The sequence below is a fragment of the Hippopotamus amphibius genome, chromosome 3, assembly GCF_030028045.1.
Source record: "Hippopotamus amphibius kiboko isolate mHipAmp2 chromosome 3, mHipAmp2.hap2, whole genome shotgun sequence".
Lineage (NCBI taxonomy): Eukaryota > Metazoa > Chordata > Mammalia > Artiodactyla > Hippopotamidae > Hippopotamus > Hippopotamus amphibius.
Genome location: NC_080188.1, coordinates 141,106,111 through 141,124,515, shown reverse-complemented (window position 1 = coordinate 141,124,515; position 18,405 = coordinate 141,106,111). Strand labels below are relative to the sequence as shown.

General features: G+C 36.5%; 1 protein-coding gene across 3 annotated transcripts in view; it reads left to right on the top strand.

The window, feature by feature from the left end:
- The first annotated feature begins 2,807 nt into the window (after window positions 1–2,807).
- KIFAP3 (kinesin associated protein 3) overlaps window positions 2,808–18,405 on the top strand; it is a 151,016-nt gene continuing 135,418 nt past the window's right edge. For 2 of the 3 annotated variants that reach the window (XM_057726674.1, XM_057726675.1), the window contains exons 1-2: window positions 2,808–3,029; window positions 16,360–16,491. In XM_057726674.1, coding sequence (XP_057582657.1) covers window positions 2,998–3,029; window positions 16,360–16,491 — 164 coding nt within the window. In that variant the 5' untranslated portion in view covers window positions 2,808–2,997. Of the gene's footprint in view, window positions 3,030–16,359; window positions 16,492–18,405 lie in introns of those variants that run through there. The other variant, XM_057726676.1, reaches the window with a different exon arrangement.

Genomic DNA, 18,405 nt, shown 5'->3' with positions numbered 1-18,405 from the left:
TTGGGCTCAGCAGAGCATTGTAATTTGGGATCTGCAATTGCAGTGAATCACTTGCAAGTGCCCTGTGGGGCAATGCTTTCATAGAGCGGAAAAGGGGAGTTAGGAGGCCTATACTAAATAAAGAATCCATGACTTTTCATTGGCTGAGACCTTGCCAGGAAAGAAGGGGAGTCTTTCTTCTTTCTCTTGGGTCTGCTATCATCACAGGGCATGAGAGCTCCCCATTTGTTTCCCAACTCTAATTGAGATTTTCATTTATTAATTTTTTTACAGATCTAACAGTTTAGTTAGATTCAGGATAATTTTTGGCAAGAATACTTAATAGGTGATCTTGTGTGCTTCCTATTGCATATACTATCAGGTACTGCAACTACTAATGATGCCTTGTTTACTTGTTTGAAATGCTGACAGCCAGATCTCCCCACTGTAAAGTAACTTCTTTTCCATTTAGAATTATCAAGTAATCTGTGGAGTGAAACTCTGCCACATTTAAATTATTTTATAATAAATCAATGAGATACAAAATAGTAACTGTCTGTAATTACATTGCTCCAAAACTAGCAGGCATTTTCTGTAAAAAAAAAAAAAAAGACCCTTCCCTCATTAAGAGGAGGTAAATTATGGTTTATTTCCAAAAGGTTTGGATTAAATGCTTAATTATTTCTTTTAATCACCAATTTTCAGAGTAAGGATTTGATGTAGTCATTACCTTCAATGAAAATGAGGTTTCGTTTTTCTGTTTTTCTGTGTGTTGGTGAGTATCATTATGGAGTCCTGGATTTTTATTATGTGTTAAATCAACCACAGTAATTATTCCTTTTGAGGCAAATTATCTCAGAATTGACTAGTGTCTTTCGGACGCAACCCCATTAGTATTTTCTTACTTTCAAGAATAAAATGCCTATGCTCATCTTGTACTGTTCCTGCTATAGACTGACAGCTTCTCTAGTTCAGGCCCACTTTCAGTTTATCTCCTTATTGATCTGCTTTTCACTTCTTCCTTTCTGGCCTCTAGGCATTTCCTCTGGATTTTTTGTTGTTCTTATTGTTTCAAGCTCGAGTATGCATTTTTTTCAACTCCAAATATTTATTTAGTGCCAACTATGAGCCAGATACTGTTCTAAGCCTACAGAAGTAAACAAAGCAAAATCTCTGATCCCAAGGAGCTTACATTGCAAGAATGCTTATTATATGAACTGTGCATTCTAATAGATATTGTGATCTGGCAATATTAGGTATTGTGGAGGTTTTAAGGTAATCTACCTGTGAATGACAATTTGTAAAATTTTATGTCAGTTTTGAGACTGAATATTTGGGAAAAAATACAGAAAGTAGGGAGTCCAGTTAGGAAAGAATTGCAGTATTCCAAGTATGAAATGCTTAAGCTAGTTGGTAGAAGTGAGAATGGAGAAGAAAGCTGGATTGCAGGAATACCTTGAAGGAAGAAAAGATAAGATTTTGAAATAGTTTAAGAAGACGGCATGATACAAAGAAAGATGTCAAAGTTGGCTCCGTATAGTCTTGCCTGGAAGGCTGGAAGAATGGCTACAACACTGACAGAAATAGTGTAGTAGTCTATGTGAATGAGTAGGCGATAAAAATACCTCTTAGTGGATATGGACTGTTTATTAAACATGGGCTATAAATACTAAATATGGACTATATTTAATATTCCATGCAGTGCACTGCATTAACTTACTGCATCTGAAAAAGGCAGTGGAACAATGCTGTAGACATGGCACAAGGTGACTGAAAATACAGAACCAGAAGAGAGTAAGTGACAGGACTACCGGTGAGAAGAGGGAGTAGAGATGCCTTCTTTGTAACCCTAGAGCCTGGTCTGGTGTTTGGCACAAAGCTGGCCCTCAATTAATATTTACTGCATAAACGAAGGGAAGTCATTTGCATAGATGAGCTAGTTGAGCCCATGGGAATAGATCTCAAAAAAGAGAATATTACTTACTAAGGTTCAAAAACAGCCCTTTTGATTCCACATATAAGTGATATAGAGTATTTGTCTTTCTCTTTCTGACTTACCTCACTTAGTAAGATGAGACTGGCACAACGTTGTAAATTAACTATATTTCAATAAAAACAACAACAAAACAAAACAAAACAGCCCTTTTGCCCTGTGGCCTGAATTGCCAACAGTTGCCTGTCTTAAAGGAAATGATTCTAAACGTACCCTGAGTTAGGGATAGTCAGTTTAGGAGTTGTCATTTCAGGAGCTGTGTGTGTGTGTGTGTGTGTGTGTGTGTGTGTGCGCGCGCGCGGGGGGTGGGGTGGGTGGGGTGGCATGTGCATTCTAGATTTAGGACGCCAAAGTGGAAGGGACAGATTTGCCCCTCGATCAAAGTTGATATTAATTGTATTCATTTTGCACAAGGGTCGGCCTATCTACACAAGTTCCAGCTTCTCAGTGCAATCAGTGCAGTTCGCTCTCCACAATGCCCCAAATACAAACTTTTTTTTTAAACAGGTTATTAGCGGAGGGCTCCAATGCTCTAGAACATTCTCTAATTAAAAGCTTAACGGATTTCCAAGCGAAATTCCAATTCGACTGACCGGGATGACTCTTTCAATTCCCATCCTCAAGGGGGCGGTGACCACGGAGCCTCTCCTTCACCACGCGCGCTGAAATCTGCAGCAAATACCTTCACCTTTCACTCCAGGGTGCGTCAGATAAGCCCCAAAGCCCAGCACCGCATACTGAGCCTGCGCGTTCTGGCGCCGCAGAGCAAGCGCATGCGCTTTGAGGCGGAGCTCATCCAGGCAGCTCTGGGCGGGTCTGGGCAGCTCCAGTGTTTTGGGGCCTAGGAGCGGTGGGAGGAGCCGGCCGCCTCACCGTGGTAACCAGAGCGCCGTAGCTGCCCCGCCTTGCAGGCCTTGGGACTGTCATCGCCTTTGGGTGTGGGGTACTTTGGCCAGCGTCCCCGGAAATAGCCCCGCCGGCCTCTCAGACACCCCCATCCTCCCCACGCCGCCATCGCCGCCGCCATGCAGGGGGAGGACGCCAGATACCTCAAAAGGTGACGACTCCCCAAGGCTCGATCCTACCCTCCTTGCCCGGACCCTGAGGTTTTTCTTAAGAGGTTCTTGGGTTGGCCGTGAGATGCCACCGGGCAGAGCTAGAAGCTTAGAAGAGGGGTGGGAGACAGGGGAGAAATCACAGACAGGGAGAGGGAAAGGTGCATTGAAAAGAGGAAGGGGCCCTTAGGGGGTGCAGGATTCTCCAGCCTCTTACCTGACTCAGCGGGGCCCTGACAGCATTGAAGATGGTTTCCTTGCTGCATTACATTGTTCAGGGGAGAGGGGCGAAGGGCGGAGTAAACCGCGTCTTCCTATTTTTCCCCGATATTCCCACTCTCCATTTTCCCCTAATAGATAAATACTGTGGAAGCCTGGAAATGAAATCTTCTGGCACCTCTGTTCTGTGTCTTCAATTTGGGGTTCACTGCAGTGGGGTTTTGAAACGAAGGGGGAAGAAGTGGTGGCTTTTAATTAATGGGAGACTGGATTGAGATGTTGCTTTCCAGTCTGTTTCTGCTTTCTTCATCCATTTTATCCATTGCACTGCCATGTATACAGTATAATTTTTGTAAGAGGTTCGTAATTATCAAGAGGTTTGTTCAAGAGCTTGACATGAAACAAGCCATCGTTTCTTTAGTTTAAAAATGTTTGTAGTATCAATCATCTGTTGAGGTTATTTATTTGACTCAGGTCGAAGATAAGATTATCCCTTGTGAAAAGGATACCTCTCACTGTACCAAGAGTTAGCAGGGATAGCAATAGAAAAAAAATTTTTTTTAATTATGACTCTCCATTTTTAGCTAGGTCCCTGTTACTGATTGTGTAAATACCCTAGAAAATCACATGTATTCTTTTGGACTCAGTTTCCGTATCTATAAATGGGGCACGTATTACCTTATGAAAGATATGAGGACCAAATATGAAAATACTTTTAAAGGATAAAACATGCATGTAAGGTGGTGGCATCATTTCAGTTCATAATATAGTTTTACTGTATGTATTTATCCTGGCTTGGCAGGGCCCTGATCATCACAGAAAGATCTAAGCTTTAAGACTCCTAAAAGGGATTGAAACTATTGTAAAATCATCAAGCAACCAACCAACTGCATTCACTGTCTGCAGGCCTGAGGCATATATTGCCTGCCTGTCCCATTTTATAGAAACATATCTGAAATTGTTACATAACCAGGGCTTATCAGTAAAAATTTCAAAAAATAGGTAAGCATAACAAGTATATAGTCAGCATTTATTTCCTCACTGAATTTTGCTTACATTGATGGTTTAAAATGTCTTGATTGAAAATTTTGTGACAGAAGAAAACAAGAAATTCCCCTTCAACTTTAAATTCAAGATTCTTCTAGAGCTGAGTGTCACTATTATACCATTAGCTTATTCTTATTTAATGTAGTAGTACCAGAAGATAGTTTTTCTTAGGATTGTTGAATCCTATGGCCCCTTAGGCATCCTATGACTTGTAATTATCAACCTATTGATTACTTTTAAAGCTATATTATGTGCAATCCAACAAATAAAATCAAAGGAGCCAGTATAATGTTTGAAGTAAAATGAGGTCAGACTCTGGGAAGATTGAAATGTACACTTCTCAGTTTTGTCTAGTTTTGACAACATAAATAGAGTTTGCATTGCCTGCTTTCAGTTTAGAAATGTGCATCCTCATATAATCATACAGACCAGATGGCTTATGGTATCTAACAGAACATTCCATTTTAATGATTGATTCTTTGATAGTAATTACATGTATTTCTCTTGTAATATTTTTACTTTTATTTTGTTTTTAACAAGAGGGCAGTATGCTTTTAATCTAATTGATTCAATCTAATTTTAATTATTTAATTTCAGTGGTTCCTTGTACCTATCACTGAGGGATCTCTAGTGTCTTCATGTTTTGATTATAGAATCAAAAATTGGGTTTCATTTTTGGTTCTGCTGCCAGTTAGTGTTTTGATTCAATAGTGCTTAATACATACTTAGCAAATACTTAGTGCATGCCTAGCATTGTTCTGGTCACTGGGAAAGTGATTAAATACACACAGTTCATATCCTCAATCAAATATGCATGCAAATAGACAGTTAATATCTAGTGGGTTTTGTTTTCTGGTTTTCGGTTTTTTGCCTCTTAAAACTCTCTGATGGCTTTCCATTGCTCTTAGAGTTTGAGCACGTGCCTTTTCAGCTTCATTTCTCTCTGTCCCCCTCTTGTCCCCAACAATTCCATGCTTCCACCTTACAGAAATAACTTCTTTTAGATCCCTATGGTACTTCAGTGTTAGATTCCAAATGCCCTTCCCATGGTCTGGCACTTGCTTTGTTCTTTACCCAGCTAACTCTTCATCTTTCCTGTTTTAGCTTCAATATCACTTTTTCTAGAAGGTATTTCCTGAGCTGCCCTTTCCCATCCCACAATCCACCACCCAGGTCACCACCTGCTTTCTTCGCATACCTTGTCTTTTCCCACTCTTACTACTTTATTGTTATTGTCTTGCCTGCTGGTTTATAAGCTTCAAAAGGGTAAAGATTTTTGATTCTATATTCATAAATGATATTAACAAATTATATTCAAAAATATATTCTATTTTTATGACATCTTTGTCTTTCTTTGGTATCAGGGTAATGCTGGCCTCAGAATTAATCAGGAAGTGTTCCCTCTTTTTCTAATTTTTGGAGGAGTTTAAGAAGGATTGGTGTTAATTTGGTAGAATTCACCAGTGAAACAATCTGGTACTGGACTTGTCTTCGTTGGGATGTTTTTGATCACTGATTCAATCTCTTTACTTATTTGGGGGGAATTCAGAATTTCTGTTTCTTTTGAGTCAGTTTGATACTTTGTGTGTTTCTAGGAGTTCATCCATTTCATCTAGGTTATCTACTTAGTTGGCTTACAGTTGTTCATAGTATTTTTTTTTAATCTCTATGAGGTCAGAGATAATAGTAGTAATGTCCCACTTTAATTTCCAGTTGTAGTAATTTGAATCTTCTCTCTTTTTTTCTTAGTTTGACTAAAGGCTTGTCAATTTTGTTGATCTTTTCAAAGAACCAACTTTTGGTTTTTTGATTTCCTCTATTGCTTTTCTATTCTCTATTTCTTTTATCTCTGTCTTTATTATTTCCTTCCTTCTACTAGCTTGCAGTTTAGTTTGCTCTTTTTCTTGTTCCTCAAGCTGTAAAATTAGGTCATTGAGTTGAAATCTTTTTTTTTTAATTGAGATATAATTGACATATACCATTATATCAGTTTCAGGTGTACAACATATGATCCAATATTTGTATATATTACCAAATGATCATCACACTATGTCTAGTTAACGTCCATCACTACACAATAACAATTTTTTTCCTTGTAATGAGAACTTTTAAGATTTACTCTCTTAGCAGTTTTCATATATACAATATAGTGTTATTCACCATAGGCACTGTGCTGTACATTACAACTTATTTATTTTATGGCTGGAAGTTTATACCTTTTGACCACCTCCACCCACTCCCCACTCCCCACCTTTGGCAACCACCAATTTGTTATCTATATTTATGAGTTCAGGTTTTGTTTGTTTTGTTTTATTTTTAGATTACACAAGTTAGTGTGAAAATGTGGTATTTGTCTTTCTATCTCTGACTTATTTGACATAGCATATGACCCTCAAGTCTATTCATGTTGTTGCAAATGACAAAATTTTCTTCTTTTTTATGGTTGAATAATATTCCTATGTGCGTGCGTGTGTGTGTGTGTGTGTGTGTGTGTGTGTATACAGATATACATATATTTTATCCATTCATCCATTGATTGACTCTTAGGTTACTTCCATGTCTTAGCTATTGTAAATAATGCTGCAGTGAACATGGAGGTACATGTATCTTTTTGAGTTAGTTTTTTCCTGTCTTTTGGCTAAATTCTCAGAATAGAATTGCCGGGTCATATGGAAGTTCTGTTTTCAATTTTTTGAGAAATCTCTGTACAGTTTTCCATAGTGGCTGAACCAATATAAATTCCCACCAACAGTGCATAGGGTTCCTTTTTCTTCACATCCTGTCTGGCACTTATTTCTTGACTTTTTCATACTAGTCGTTCTAAGAGGTGTGAGGTGATATATTATTGTGATTTTAATTTTATGTTACTGCTGATAAGTGATGTTGAACACCTTTTTATGTAATGTACCTGTTGGCCATCTGTATGTGTTCTTTGGAAAAATGCCTATTCAGATCCTCTGCCCATTTTTTCCTCAGATTGATTTTTTTTCTATTGAGTTGTATGAGGTTTTTATACTGTGGATATTAACCCGTTATCAGATATATGATTTGCAAATATTTTCTCCCATTTCGTATATTGCCTTTTCATTTTGTTGATGGTTTTCTTTGCTCTTTAGAAGCTTTTTGGTTTGATGTAGTGCCAGTAGTTTATTTTTGCTTTTGTTGCCTTACTTTTTGGTGTCAGATCCAAAAAATCATCACCAAGACCCACAGCAGGAAGCTTATTGCCTATGTTTTCTTCTAGGAATTTCATGGTTTCAGGTTTTACATTCAAGGCTTTAATCCATTTTGAGTTGATTTCTGTGTATGGTGTAAGATATTGGTACAGTTTCTTTCTTTTGCATGTGGCCATCTAGTTTCCTCAACACTGTTTATTGAAGGGACTGTCTTTTCCCAGGTGTATATTCTTGCACCTCTGTCATAAATTAATTGGCCAGTATATGTGTGGGTTTATTTCTGGGCTCTCTATTCTATTCCATTGATCTGTGTGTTTGTTTTTATGCCAATACCATACTGTTTTGATTACTGTAGCTTTGTAATATAGAATAAAATCAGGATGCACAATGCTGCTAACTTTGTTTTTCTTTCTCAAGGTTGCTTTGACTGTTAGGGATCTTTTGTGGTTCTGTACAAATTTTAGGATTTTTTTGTTCTATTTCTGTGAAAAATGCCATTGAGATTTTGATAGGATTGCATTGAATCTTTAGATTGCTTTGGGTAGTCTGGACATTTTAACACTTTTAATTCTTCCAATTCATAAGCATGGATTATAATTCCACTTATTTATATCTTTTTCATTTATTTTTTTTTTCCATTATTGTCTTACAGTTTTCAATACACAGGTCTTTCATCTTCCTGGTTAAATTTATTTCTTAGGTATTTTATTCTTTTTGATGTATTTGTAAATGAGATTATTTTCTTAATTTCTCTTTCTGGTACTTCATAACAGTGTAAGGAAGTGCAACTAATTGATATACGTTGATTTTGTATCCTGCAACTTTACTGAATTGTTTATTCTAAAAGGTTTTATTTTTTGGGGGTGGGGGGGAGTTGGGGGGGAGGTTCCATCACAAGCCACTGGCCTGTGAATGGAGTCTGGGGCCAGGAGCGTGGTGGGAGAGAGGGAGAAGAACAGATACTGGACAACCCCAAACCAGTTGGGGCATCCTGGAAACAGTACAGAAGGAAGCTAGTTGTAACAGTTTTTTGGTGGAGTCATTAGGGTTTTCTGTATATAATACCATGTCATGTTCAAATAGTGATGGCTTTACTTTTTCCTTTCTGATTTGGATACTTTTCTCTTTCTTGCCCAATCATTTTGGCTAGCACTTCCAATGCTATGTTAGCAAGAGTTGACATCCTTGCCTTGTTCTTGATTTTTCAGGAAAAGCTTTCAGTTTTTTCACTCTTAAATATAATGTTAGCTACAGTTAGCATTTTTTAGAAATAAATATTTTTTAAATTAAAGTATGTACATTGATTTTTAAACATAATGCTATTGCACACAGTATATCACAGCATAGTGTAAACATAACATTTATGAAAATTCACGATTTGCTTTATAATGATACTTACTTTATTGTAGTGATCTGGAACTAAACCCACAATATCTCCCAGGTATGCCTGTATTTGAGTCCTCTCTCTCTTTTTCTTGGGTAGCCTAGCTAAAGGTTTGTCAATTTTATTTACCTTTCCAAAGAACCAGCTCTTAGTTTCTTTGATCTTTTCCATTGTCCTTGTAGTGTCTATTTATTTCCTCTCTGATCTTTAGTTCCTTCCTTTTACTGACTCTAGGTTTTGTTTGTTATTTATTCTCCAGTTACTTGAGGTGTAAAGTTAGGTTGTTTATTTGAGATCTTTTTTGTTTCTTGATGTACACATTTATCTCTATGAACTTCCCTCTTAGAACTGCTTTTGTTGCATCCTTTAAGTTTTGGTCTGCTTTATTTCAACTTTTATTTGTCTAAAGGTATTGATTTCTTCTTCGACACACTGGTTGTTCAGTAGTATGTTGCTTAATCTGTAGAAATGTGTGAATTTTCCAGTTTCTTCTTGTAATTGATTCTTAGTCTCATACTGTTGTGTTTGGAAAAGATACTTGACATAATTTCAAGCTTCTTAAAATATTAAAACTTGTTTTGTGGCCTAATGTATGATCTATCCTTGAGACTGTTTTATGTGCACTTGAGAAGAATGTGTATTCTGTTCTTGTGGATGGAATGTTGCATTTATGTTTAAGTTCATTTAGTCTAATGTGTCATTTAGGGCCAGTATTTCTCTATTGAATTCTGTCTGGGTAATCTGTTCATTGATGAAAGTGAGGTATTAAAGGCTTCCTATTATTGTATTCCTGTATATTTCTTCCTTTAGGTCTGTAAATATTTTCTTTATATATTTAAGTGCTCCTATTTGGGGCATAAAAATATTTATAAATGTTTTATTTTCTTATTGGATTGCCCCCTGTATCATCATGTAATGCCTTTCTTTGTTTCTTATTACAGTATTTGTCTTAAAGCCTATTTTGCCTGAAATAAATATAGCTACTGTAGCTTTCTTTTGATTTTCATTTTTGTGGAATACCTTATTCCATTCCTTCACTCAATCTTTGTGTGTACTTGCAGTTGAGGCGAGTCTCTTATAGGCAGCTATAGATGGGTCTTGGTTTTTTATCCATTTATGTGCTCTATATCTTTTGATTGGAGAATTTAGTCCATTTACATTCAAAGTAATAATTGATAGGTAGGTACTTATTATTTTGTTCATTGTTTTCTGACTGTTTTTTAATTCCTCTGTTCCTTTATTCTTCTCTTGCTCTCTTTATTTGTGATTTGATGATTTTCTGTAGTGGCATATTAGATTTATTTCTCTTTCTCTTTTGTGTATCTACTGTAGGGTTTTGCTTTGTGGTTACCATGAGGCTTACATAAAACATATGTAACAGTCTATTTCAAGTTGTTAACACCCTAAGATCGAACACATTCTAAAGCTCTACATTTTTGTCCCCTCCCATTTTACGTTTTTAATGTCACATTTACATTTTTTATCTTCTGTATCTTAAACAAATTTTTGTAGTTATAGTTATTTTTACTACTTTTGTCTCTTAACCTTCATGCTAGCTTTATAAGTGATCAACCTACCACCTTTACATTTTAGATTATTCTGAGTTTTACTCTGTATTTACCTTTACCAGTGAGATTTATACTTTCATAAATTTTCCTGCTACTAATTAGCACCCTTTTGTTTCAGCTTGAAGAAGTCTTTGTAACATTTCTTATAAAGCTAGTCTAGTGGTGATGAACTCCTTTAGCTTTTGCTTGTCTGGAAAACTATCTCTCCTTCAGTTCTGTAGGACAACTTCTCTGGGTAGACTAAAAACTGGTTGGCAGTTTTTCCCTCTCAGCACTTAGAATATATTGTGCTACTTCTGGTCTGCAAAATTTCTGCTGATAATCTGCTGATAGTCTTATGGGGGTTCCCTTGTATGCAAAATGTTGTTTTTCTCTTACCATTTTTAAGATTCTCTCCTTGTCTTTGACTTTTGATGCTTTAATTATAGCGTGTTTTGTTATGGCTCTCTTTGGATTCATCTTTTTTGGAACTCTCTGGGCTTCCTGGATCTAGATATCCGTTTCCTTCAGGTTAGTGGAGCTTTCAGCCATTATTTCTTCAAATAAGTTTTCTGCCCCTTTCTCTTCTCTTTCCGAGACCCTTATGTTGCAAATGTTGGTCTGTTTGATGTTGACTTGTAAGTCCCTTAAGCTGTTTCACTCTTTTTTCGTTCTTTTTGCTTCTCTGGGTGCATTCCATTGCTCTGTCTTTGAGTTCACTGATCCTTTCCTCTGCTTCATTGAGTCTACTGTTGAATCCCTCTGTTGTATCTTTAAGTTCAATTATTGTATTATTCAACTCTGTGACTTCCATTTGGTTCTTTTATATTTTCTCTCTCTTGAAATTCTCACTTTGCTCATCCATTCTTCCCCTGAGCTTGGCAAGCATCTTTATGATTGCTTTTAACTCTTTATCATATAAATCACTTATCTATGTTTCATGTCTTTTTCTGAGGTTTTATCTTGTTCTTTCTTAGAATTCCTCTGTTTCTTCATTTTCCATGACTCTGTGTTGGTTTCCATACATTAGATAAAACAGCCATCTCTCCCATTCTGGAAGGAGTGGCCTTGTTTAGGAGATGAACCTTTTCATTCAACTATGCCTAGTTCTTGGTTGTCTTTCAAACTTTTGTGATTGTCCAGGTAGCCTACTTTATTTTGAGGGCTCCCTCTGAGCTGAGTCCTGGGGTAATAGTCAGGTAAATAGCTGCTTTTTTTTCCCTTTCACCAGTGTCCCTTTGAACTCATGAACACAAGCCCCAGTGGCCACCAGAGCCAGATGATCGCCTGGGTGGGAGCCACAAAAATTGGGGCGCCAGATAAGTGTACAAGCTCCTCTCCAGGAGATTCTAGTGCTCTCTGGAGTGGGACAGAGGGAGAGCACAAAGATAGGATCTGCCTTCCCAGGTCGCTGGAGAGGTTGACAGTCAGCCTTTAGATGTATATTTAATTGGAAGCCTGCCCCTAAGTCCACAGCTATGAAGATAAACTAATAGATCTCTTTCATAGACAGATTGGTTGCCTCAGTCTGTTGCCTCTCTGCTGTGCCCTGGGAGTGGTAGCCAGTTAAGAACTGGCTGGTCCTGTGGGACTTGGGAACGTAAACCCTGATGGGCGCCAGAGTCAGGTGATCTAGAGCTGTCCCCTGGGCAGCAGCCACAATTATCAGGACACCAGACAGATATACAAGCTCTTTTCTCTTTTCTGGGAGATACCAGTGATCTAGAGAGTGTAAAGATGGTACCTGTTGGCCTCCATCCTGAGTATTTCAATAGATCCATATGTTAAATTAGATGCCAGCACCTTAGTCCAGCCCTTTAAGATAAGCAAGTAATCTTTTTTAACAGAAAGTCTGAGGGCTTTTCAGTCAGCTGCTTCTGCACTAGGCTCTAGGGTGAGTGAGCCTGCATGCACAAGCCCTTTAAGAACTGTTTCATTGTTTTGCTATGGCCATTTGGGTCTCATGGAAGTTAGATGTTTTGGGGGCTTGTCTCTCAGGTATAGGTCTTAAAAGTTGGGGTGCCAGTTGTAGGATTCAAATCCTTCACTCCTCAGATGAAGGAGTTTTTGCCCGATTGCCAGTCTCCGCACCAGAGGTGGGGTTTCTGGCAAGATTGTGTCTCAGTCTCTCTTATTTGCTTCAATGTGGGTTTTCTTGTTTGCTCAATGTGTAGACGTCGCTCAGCTAGTTTGGGGGTGTTTTTTCAGAGGAAATTGTCCCACAGATGGTATAGACTCAGTGTGTCTGTGGGAGGAGGAACCTCCTACATTATAGTCTTGAACACAGACCTGTGATAAACCCTTTAGACAGCAATAATTTTTCAAAAAGTGTCTGCTAAATGAAAAATTAAGGGCTAAATTTTTGTTTCTCTAGAAAATTGATGATGAATATGGAGCACAATGTTTGTCAGTATTTGTTATCTATTTTAGGGATCATAATGCTATCATTGACCACATGAAGTCTAGAAACATCAGGATGTACTGTAGAAGTTAGTAGTTAAGAATACTCTGCCTAACTCGAGGTTTGGGAGGGGGCGGGGGGTGAAGGGGAAGCTGAGACGAAGCGAGAGAGTAGCACAGACATATATATACTACCAACTGTAAAATAGCCAGTGGGAAGTTGTTGTATAACAAAGGGAGTTCAACTCGAGGATGAAAGATGCCTTAGAGGACTGGGAAGGGGAGGGTGGGGGGGACTCGAGGGAGGGTGGGAATATGGGGATATGTGTATAAAAACAGATGATTGAACTTGGTGTACCCCCCCAAAAATAAAAAAAAAATAAAAAAAAAAAATACTCTGCCTAAAGGTGACAGTTATTCCATGTAGATAAAGAAAGGTGTATCTTATATCAGTCTCTGAAGCATGACTTCATATTGAGATTAAAAAAGCAAAACTTTTTCTAGACCAGCTTAGCACATTTTTTGTTCCAGTCTTCTTGTGCATGTTAAAAAAAAAAAAAAAAAAGGGTGAAGTAGACCTGTTATTGAGAAGGCTCCATTACTAGAAGAAGTCTGCAAACAGTTAAAAGATATCAGTTTAATGTCAGTGTCATAAGATGCTACAAATAGTAAATCAGTTAATTCCAATAATAGGCTGAATTATTTCTTACCTGATTCATGGATTCCAAATAAAGTATTTGGAAGTTCATTCTCTCAGTTGTTAAATATCTGTCATCATTATGAATGCCATGTTAAATTCAGTTTGGAAGTTCATCATTTAAAATAAAATTATTCATTTTGTGGTGATAACACAAGTATAAATTTTGATGAGGCACATGCTATGGTAAAAGCAGTTTTCTTATTAAATCAGCTACCAACAGCAGATATGTCCTTTTCACAGGTTGCATGTAGACATAATTCATAATTATGTCTAAGCAAGCTGGAATATTTTACCAACCAGAATAGAATTTGAAACCATGGTTGTCAATTTAAAAATATTTATATCATACATAAATATAGAATAACTGAATTACAAAATATTTTGAGCCTTTAAGGAACTACTTTGTAAATCAACCAAGTGTCCTACTTTGGTTTTGAATGTTTTGTAAGAGAGTCTTGTAAATGTTGTGCAATGTAAGTTTAGAAATAGAGAATCAAGGTGTTCAACAAATGGAGTATCTGGAATTTGAGTGTATGAAGTTCTAAAGACAAAGTATTCTTTTAAAGTCATTATATAGTGATTTTTGAAAGTAAGTTACACATAGTATAAATAATATGAACTTAGTTTGTAATATGTGTATTTTATATATTCAGAGGTAGTGCCAAGAGGAACATGGAAGAGGTTTATTCATCCTGTAATCTCCATAGCCCCCATTCTGATAGGCAATTAATACTTGTGTCAATCTTATATCAATTGCTATCCTAATGTAGTTTCAATCCTACCAGATTGCTACCCTTAAGCCTCTTCTTTAAAGAAATTCTAGAGCTGACATTCTCTGGTTATATATTATGTATATACAGATAGAAAATTGTCTAGATGTATATGTGCTAAAATGGTAACAACTGGTTTCTTCTAGGTTTTTCAGTTTATTTTTTCTCTGCTAATTTCTGTGTTCTGTTTTTTCTACAATAAATTACATTAATGGTAAATAAATAAATAAAATTAATTAACTTCTTTAAAATACACATACAGAAAAAAAAAAGCAAACGAAAACTGAAAAGGAATAGTAAAGTTCTTTGAACTATTTGATTTCTTTGGAGAAAGGCAAGATTTCAGACCAGAGGAAAACAATTATGCTTTTCCATCAGTTGTTAATATGTGGAAGACCCACTTTGAAAGGGTTGGTATGAGATTACTCTTAGGATCTGCACTTATATTTTATCCTTATGATTCTCTTCAACTGGATGCAGTTACCCACTCCTATATAAGAAGTTCGCTACTGGGGTGGCTGTCCATCTCTCATCAGGAAGCAAATAACTAGTTCTCTTTATAATTAAGAGTTTCTTTAATGCTATATTACGTTTGTTTTTTACCTCTCCTTACTTATTCTCTCGATTGCTGTGGCTTCTCTAGCTTTTGACTGCTATCCTGAACTTGTATGCATTTATCTTACCTTTTGGAAGCTGTACCCTTCTCTTTAATATGTGTGTATATATCTAATTTCCTAATTCCCTGTTTTTTACTGGCCTACCTGGTTTCTGCTTTTATTCTTTACAAGCTTTGTTCTGTTAGTTTGGTTGCTGACCTACCTAGACTCTAGCTTCTGTATATTTGATTTCCTACTCTATCTTTACACTTCACTCTTAATTGTTGTCCTAATGTAGATTTCAGAGCCTACCCTTGTTGTACTAAAGAATTCTGGCAAAAAAGAATATTTAAAAATTACGTTGAAAATATGCATAATAAGCCAGTTTTTCCTAACTGAAGGAAAAGCTTTGAGTTTCTGTTTATTGAAATTTAAGGTGTTGTCATATTTCTATTCTTTCCCATTAGGCTGAAAGACCCCACTAGCCACCTAGCTACCTGTGACTACAGTGGGAAATTTTGCTTGTTTCCATTGCTTAATCTCTTTTACTAAAATTCATTTTATCAGCTTCTAAAGTGACCAGTAACAAGTAGTGATTATTTCATCATTGTAACAACATGGATGGGCGTGGAAGATAATTATGCTTAATGAAATAAGTCAGGCAGAGAAAGACAAATACTGTATGTTTTCACTTATATGTAGAATATAAAGATAAAACGAATGAATATAACAACACACAGAAACAGACTCTGAGATACAGATGACAAACTAGTGGTCACCAGAGGGGAGAGGTATAGGGGGAGGGCCAAAATAGGTGAAGGGGATTAGCAGGTACAAACAACTAGGTATAAAATAAGTTACCAGGATATAATTAATGTACAGCACAGGGATTATAGCCTACTATTGGCACTGTAATTTGAGATATGTGACTATAGAATATAACCTGTAAATGCTTTTTTGTTACACAATTTGTGTGTAATTTGAAAAATGATTTAGGTACTAATTCAATTTATATAATTATGTAAGATGATACATAATATTATTTTGCAGTTTAGGTAATTTCTTCATGTTATTTTGTGATACAGTTAATGGGCTAATTATTGGCAGGTTGATTTTTTTTTTTAAATATAATTTTGGGGGCAGCTGCCTTTGTTTTTGAATTGCTGACTTTTGCTTGAGGTTATTCTCTCTAAAACCATCTTAATTGTTTGTTTTATTCACAGGCTTTTATGCATGATTCTTTGGGTAAATGTATTTTTTCTCAGAGGTATTCGTAAAGGTACTTTCTGCAAGACCAAGAATTGTATGTATAGTACAGAGTTTACAAAGTTGGAGAAAAAGAGTTATTTCTTGGCCAAAGTCAAGAGTAAATCTGATTTAAATGTATATGTTAATCCAGCCCACATGTTTTTGGAACTAGGAGTTAGATAAAAACCATGGATGTTTTGTGAACTTTTAATGTAGCTATGCTTGTTTTTATTTTATATTAATAGGAAAGTTAAAGGAGGAAACATTGATGTACATCCATCAGAAAAAGCACTCATTGTTCATTATGAAGTGGAAGCTACCATTCTTGGAGAGATGGGGGATCCCATGTTGGGAGAACGAAAAGAATGCCAAAAAATGTAAGTTTGCTTCATTTGCTCACATTTGAAAGTAGTAAATGTTATACAAACTTTATAGAAATCTGATGTTATTTAAATTTGTATAGATGATAAATGATTATGGCATTCTTCTAGACATACATTATCTTACTGAAGCAGAGACTGTATTAAACTATAAATACAGAGTATATTCTAGACAAAATCATGTTTATGTGAGCATAATTAGAACCTAATGAAAAATGCCTATTCTTATTTATCCCATTTAGTAAATGCAAATAATAGAATAGAAACCACTATAACTTGTGAAATCAATTATAAAAGATATGTTTATGTAGGACTTTTTAGCTTAATTTAGGAAATTTGTGTTTTAGGGGATCCCATGTTGTTCTTTCTTCCCTGGAATTGCAGAAAGTGATATGATTTCCAAAATTGACAAATGGGGCATGTACCTTGAATTCATCCCTTAAAAATCTAGCCCTCTGAAAGATGTTAGTGGTAGGACAAGCGTTTTCTGATTCAATGAATTGAGCTTTGATCTCCCAATATTCTACATACTTTCCTTCCTGCTTTTGTAATACTTGCAGGTCCCTTAGGAACTGGCCTTTTTCATTAGTCTCCAGTTGTGCTGGTGATGATCTTGTGCACCTTCCATAGTTTTGTGGAAGTAAAGAGGGTCTGAGATCACCTAGTATTCTCTCCCAACTTTCTTCCCTCCATAAAAATTTTTGATTTGGGAACTAGTTGAAAAGTTAGTGTGTTTTGGTGGTATTAAGTATATTCAGGATGCTAGAAGTGCATGTGATAGTATTTAGCACACTGAAAAGCACTGTATTTTAAATATATAGTAGTGGTTTTTAACTGGTTAGGATTTTCCCCCCAGGGACGTTTGGCAATACCTGGAGACGTTTTGGTTGTCATAACTGGAGGGTGCTAGTGGTATCTAGTGGAGACAGACCAGGGTGCTGCTAAACATCCTACAATGCACCAGATAGCCACCTACAAACAAAAAATTATTTGGCCCCAAATTTTAATAGTGCTTCAGTTTATAAACTTCATTGTATAGGAACCTGATAACAGAAGCTGCCTCCTGTCTTATTAAGATCTCTAGTCTTTTTATTTGAATTAGAAGGAGACTAAATTACACAGATAATTCATTAAAAATAAATCAGTCCTTGGATAATCCACTAGATTGAAGAGATATACACATGCATGCACACATACTCACACTGCAGATTTTAACTCACATGCTCACAGTTTTTTGTGTTCTCTCGAAGTTTCTTCCTTTTTTGTGTTTCTGATTGCTGCCTAAATTTTGTACGTTTTGAGAACATGTGAAAATCTCTTGAGATTTTATTAATTTGATGTCCAAAGAAACACTAGCAGATTAGGAGTCTTTGCCTTTAGAACCTCATACATTTCATGAGAGAAATTTAGTTTTTAGTTCTTAAGAATGTAGTCAGTAGCCTTATTCAGCTAGAATTAAGTGAGAAAGTTGTTACTGTTTGAAAATCTGCAGGCTTTCTAGACAAGGGATACATTCATTAGTGAGTCAGCTACCTGGGAAGAGTTACTACCGACTGGCTAGAGTAAGTGGGTTTAAACATCTCTAAGGGAAAAAAATCTATAACCCAACCTTGTGATAATCAACCCTGGCTCCTCAAGATTTGGAGAGATATCATATTGTGGAAATAAAAGGAGAATATGGTTTGTTGGTAATTTGAGAGGATTTATCGATGGTGGCAGCTCGGGGTGAGGATTTTGAGGGGGACATTCATATAGATGAGATAGGTGTGAAATGAAACTGTCATTAGATTTTGGTAGTCAGTGCTATGGCTCAGGTCCAGAAGACATGTATTTCCTTCTCCCTTATTGGGTAAAGGAATATATAAGCCCATCTTCAACAAAGTCACAATTTTCTGAACATTTCATTGTGAG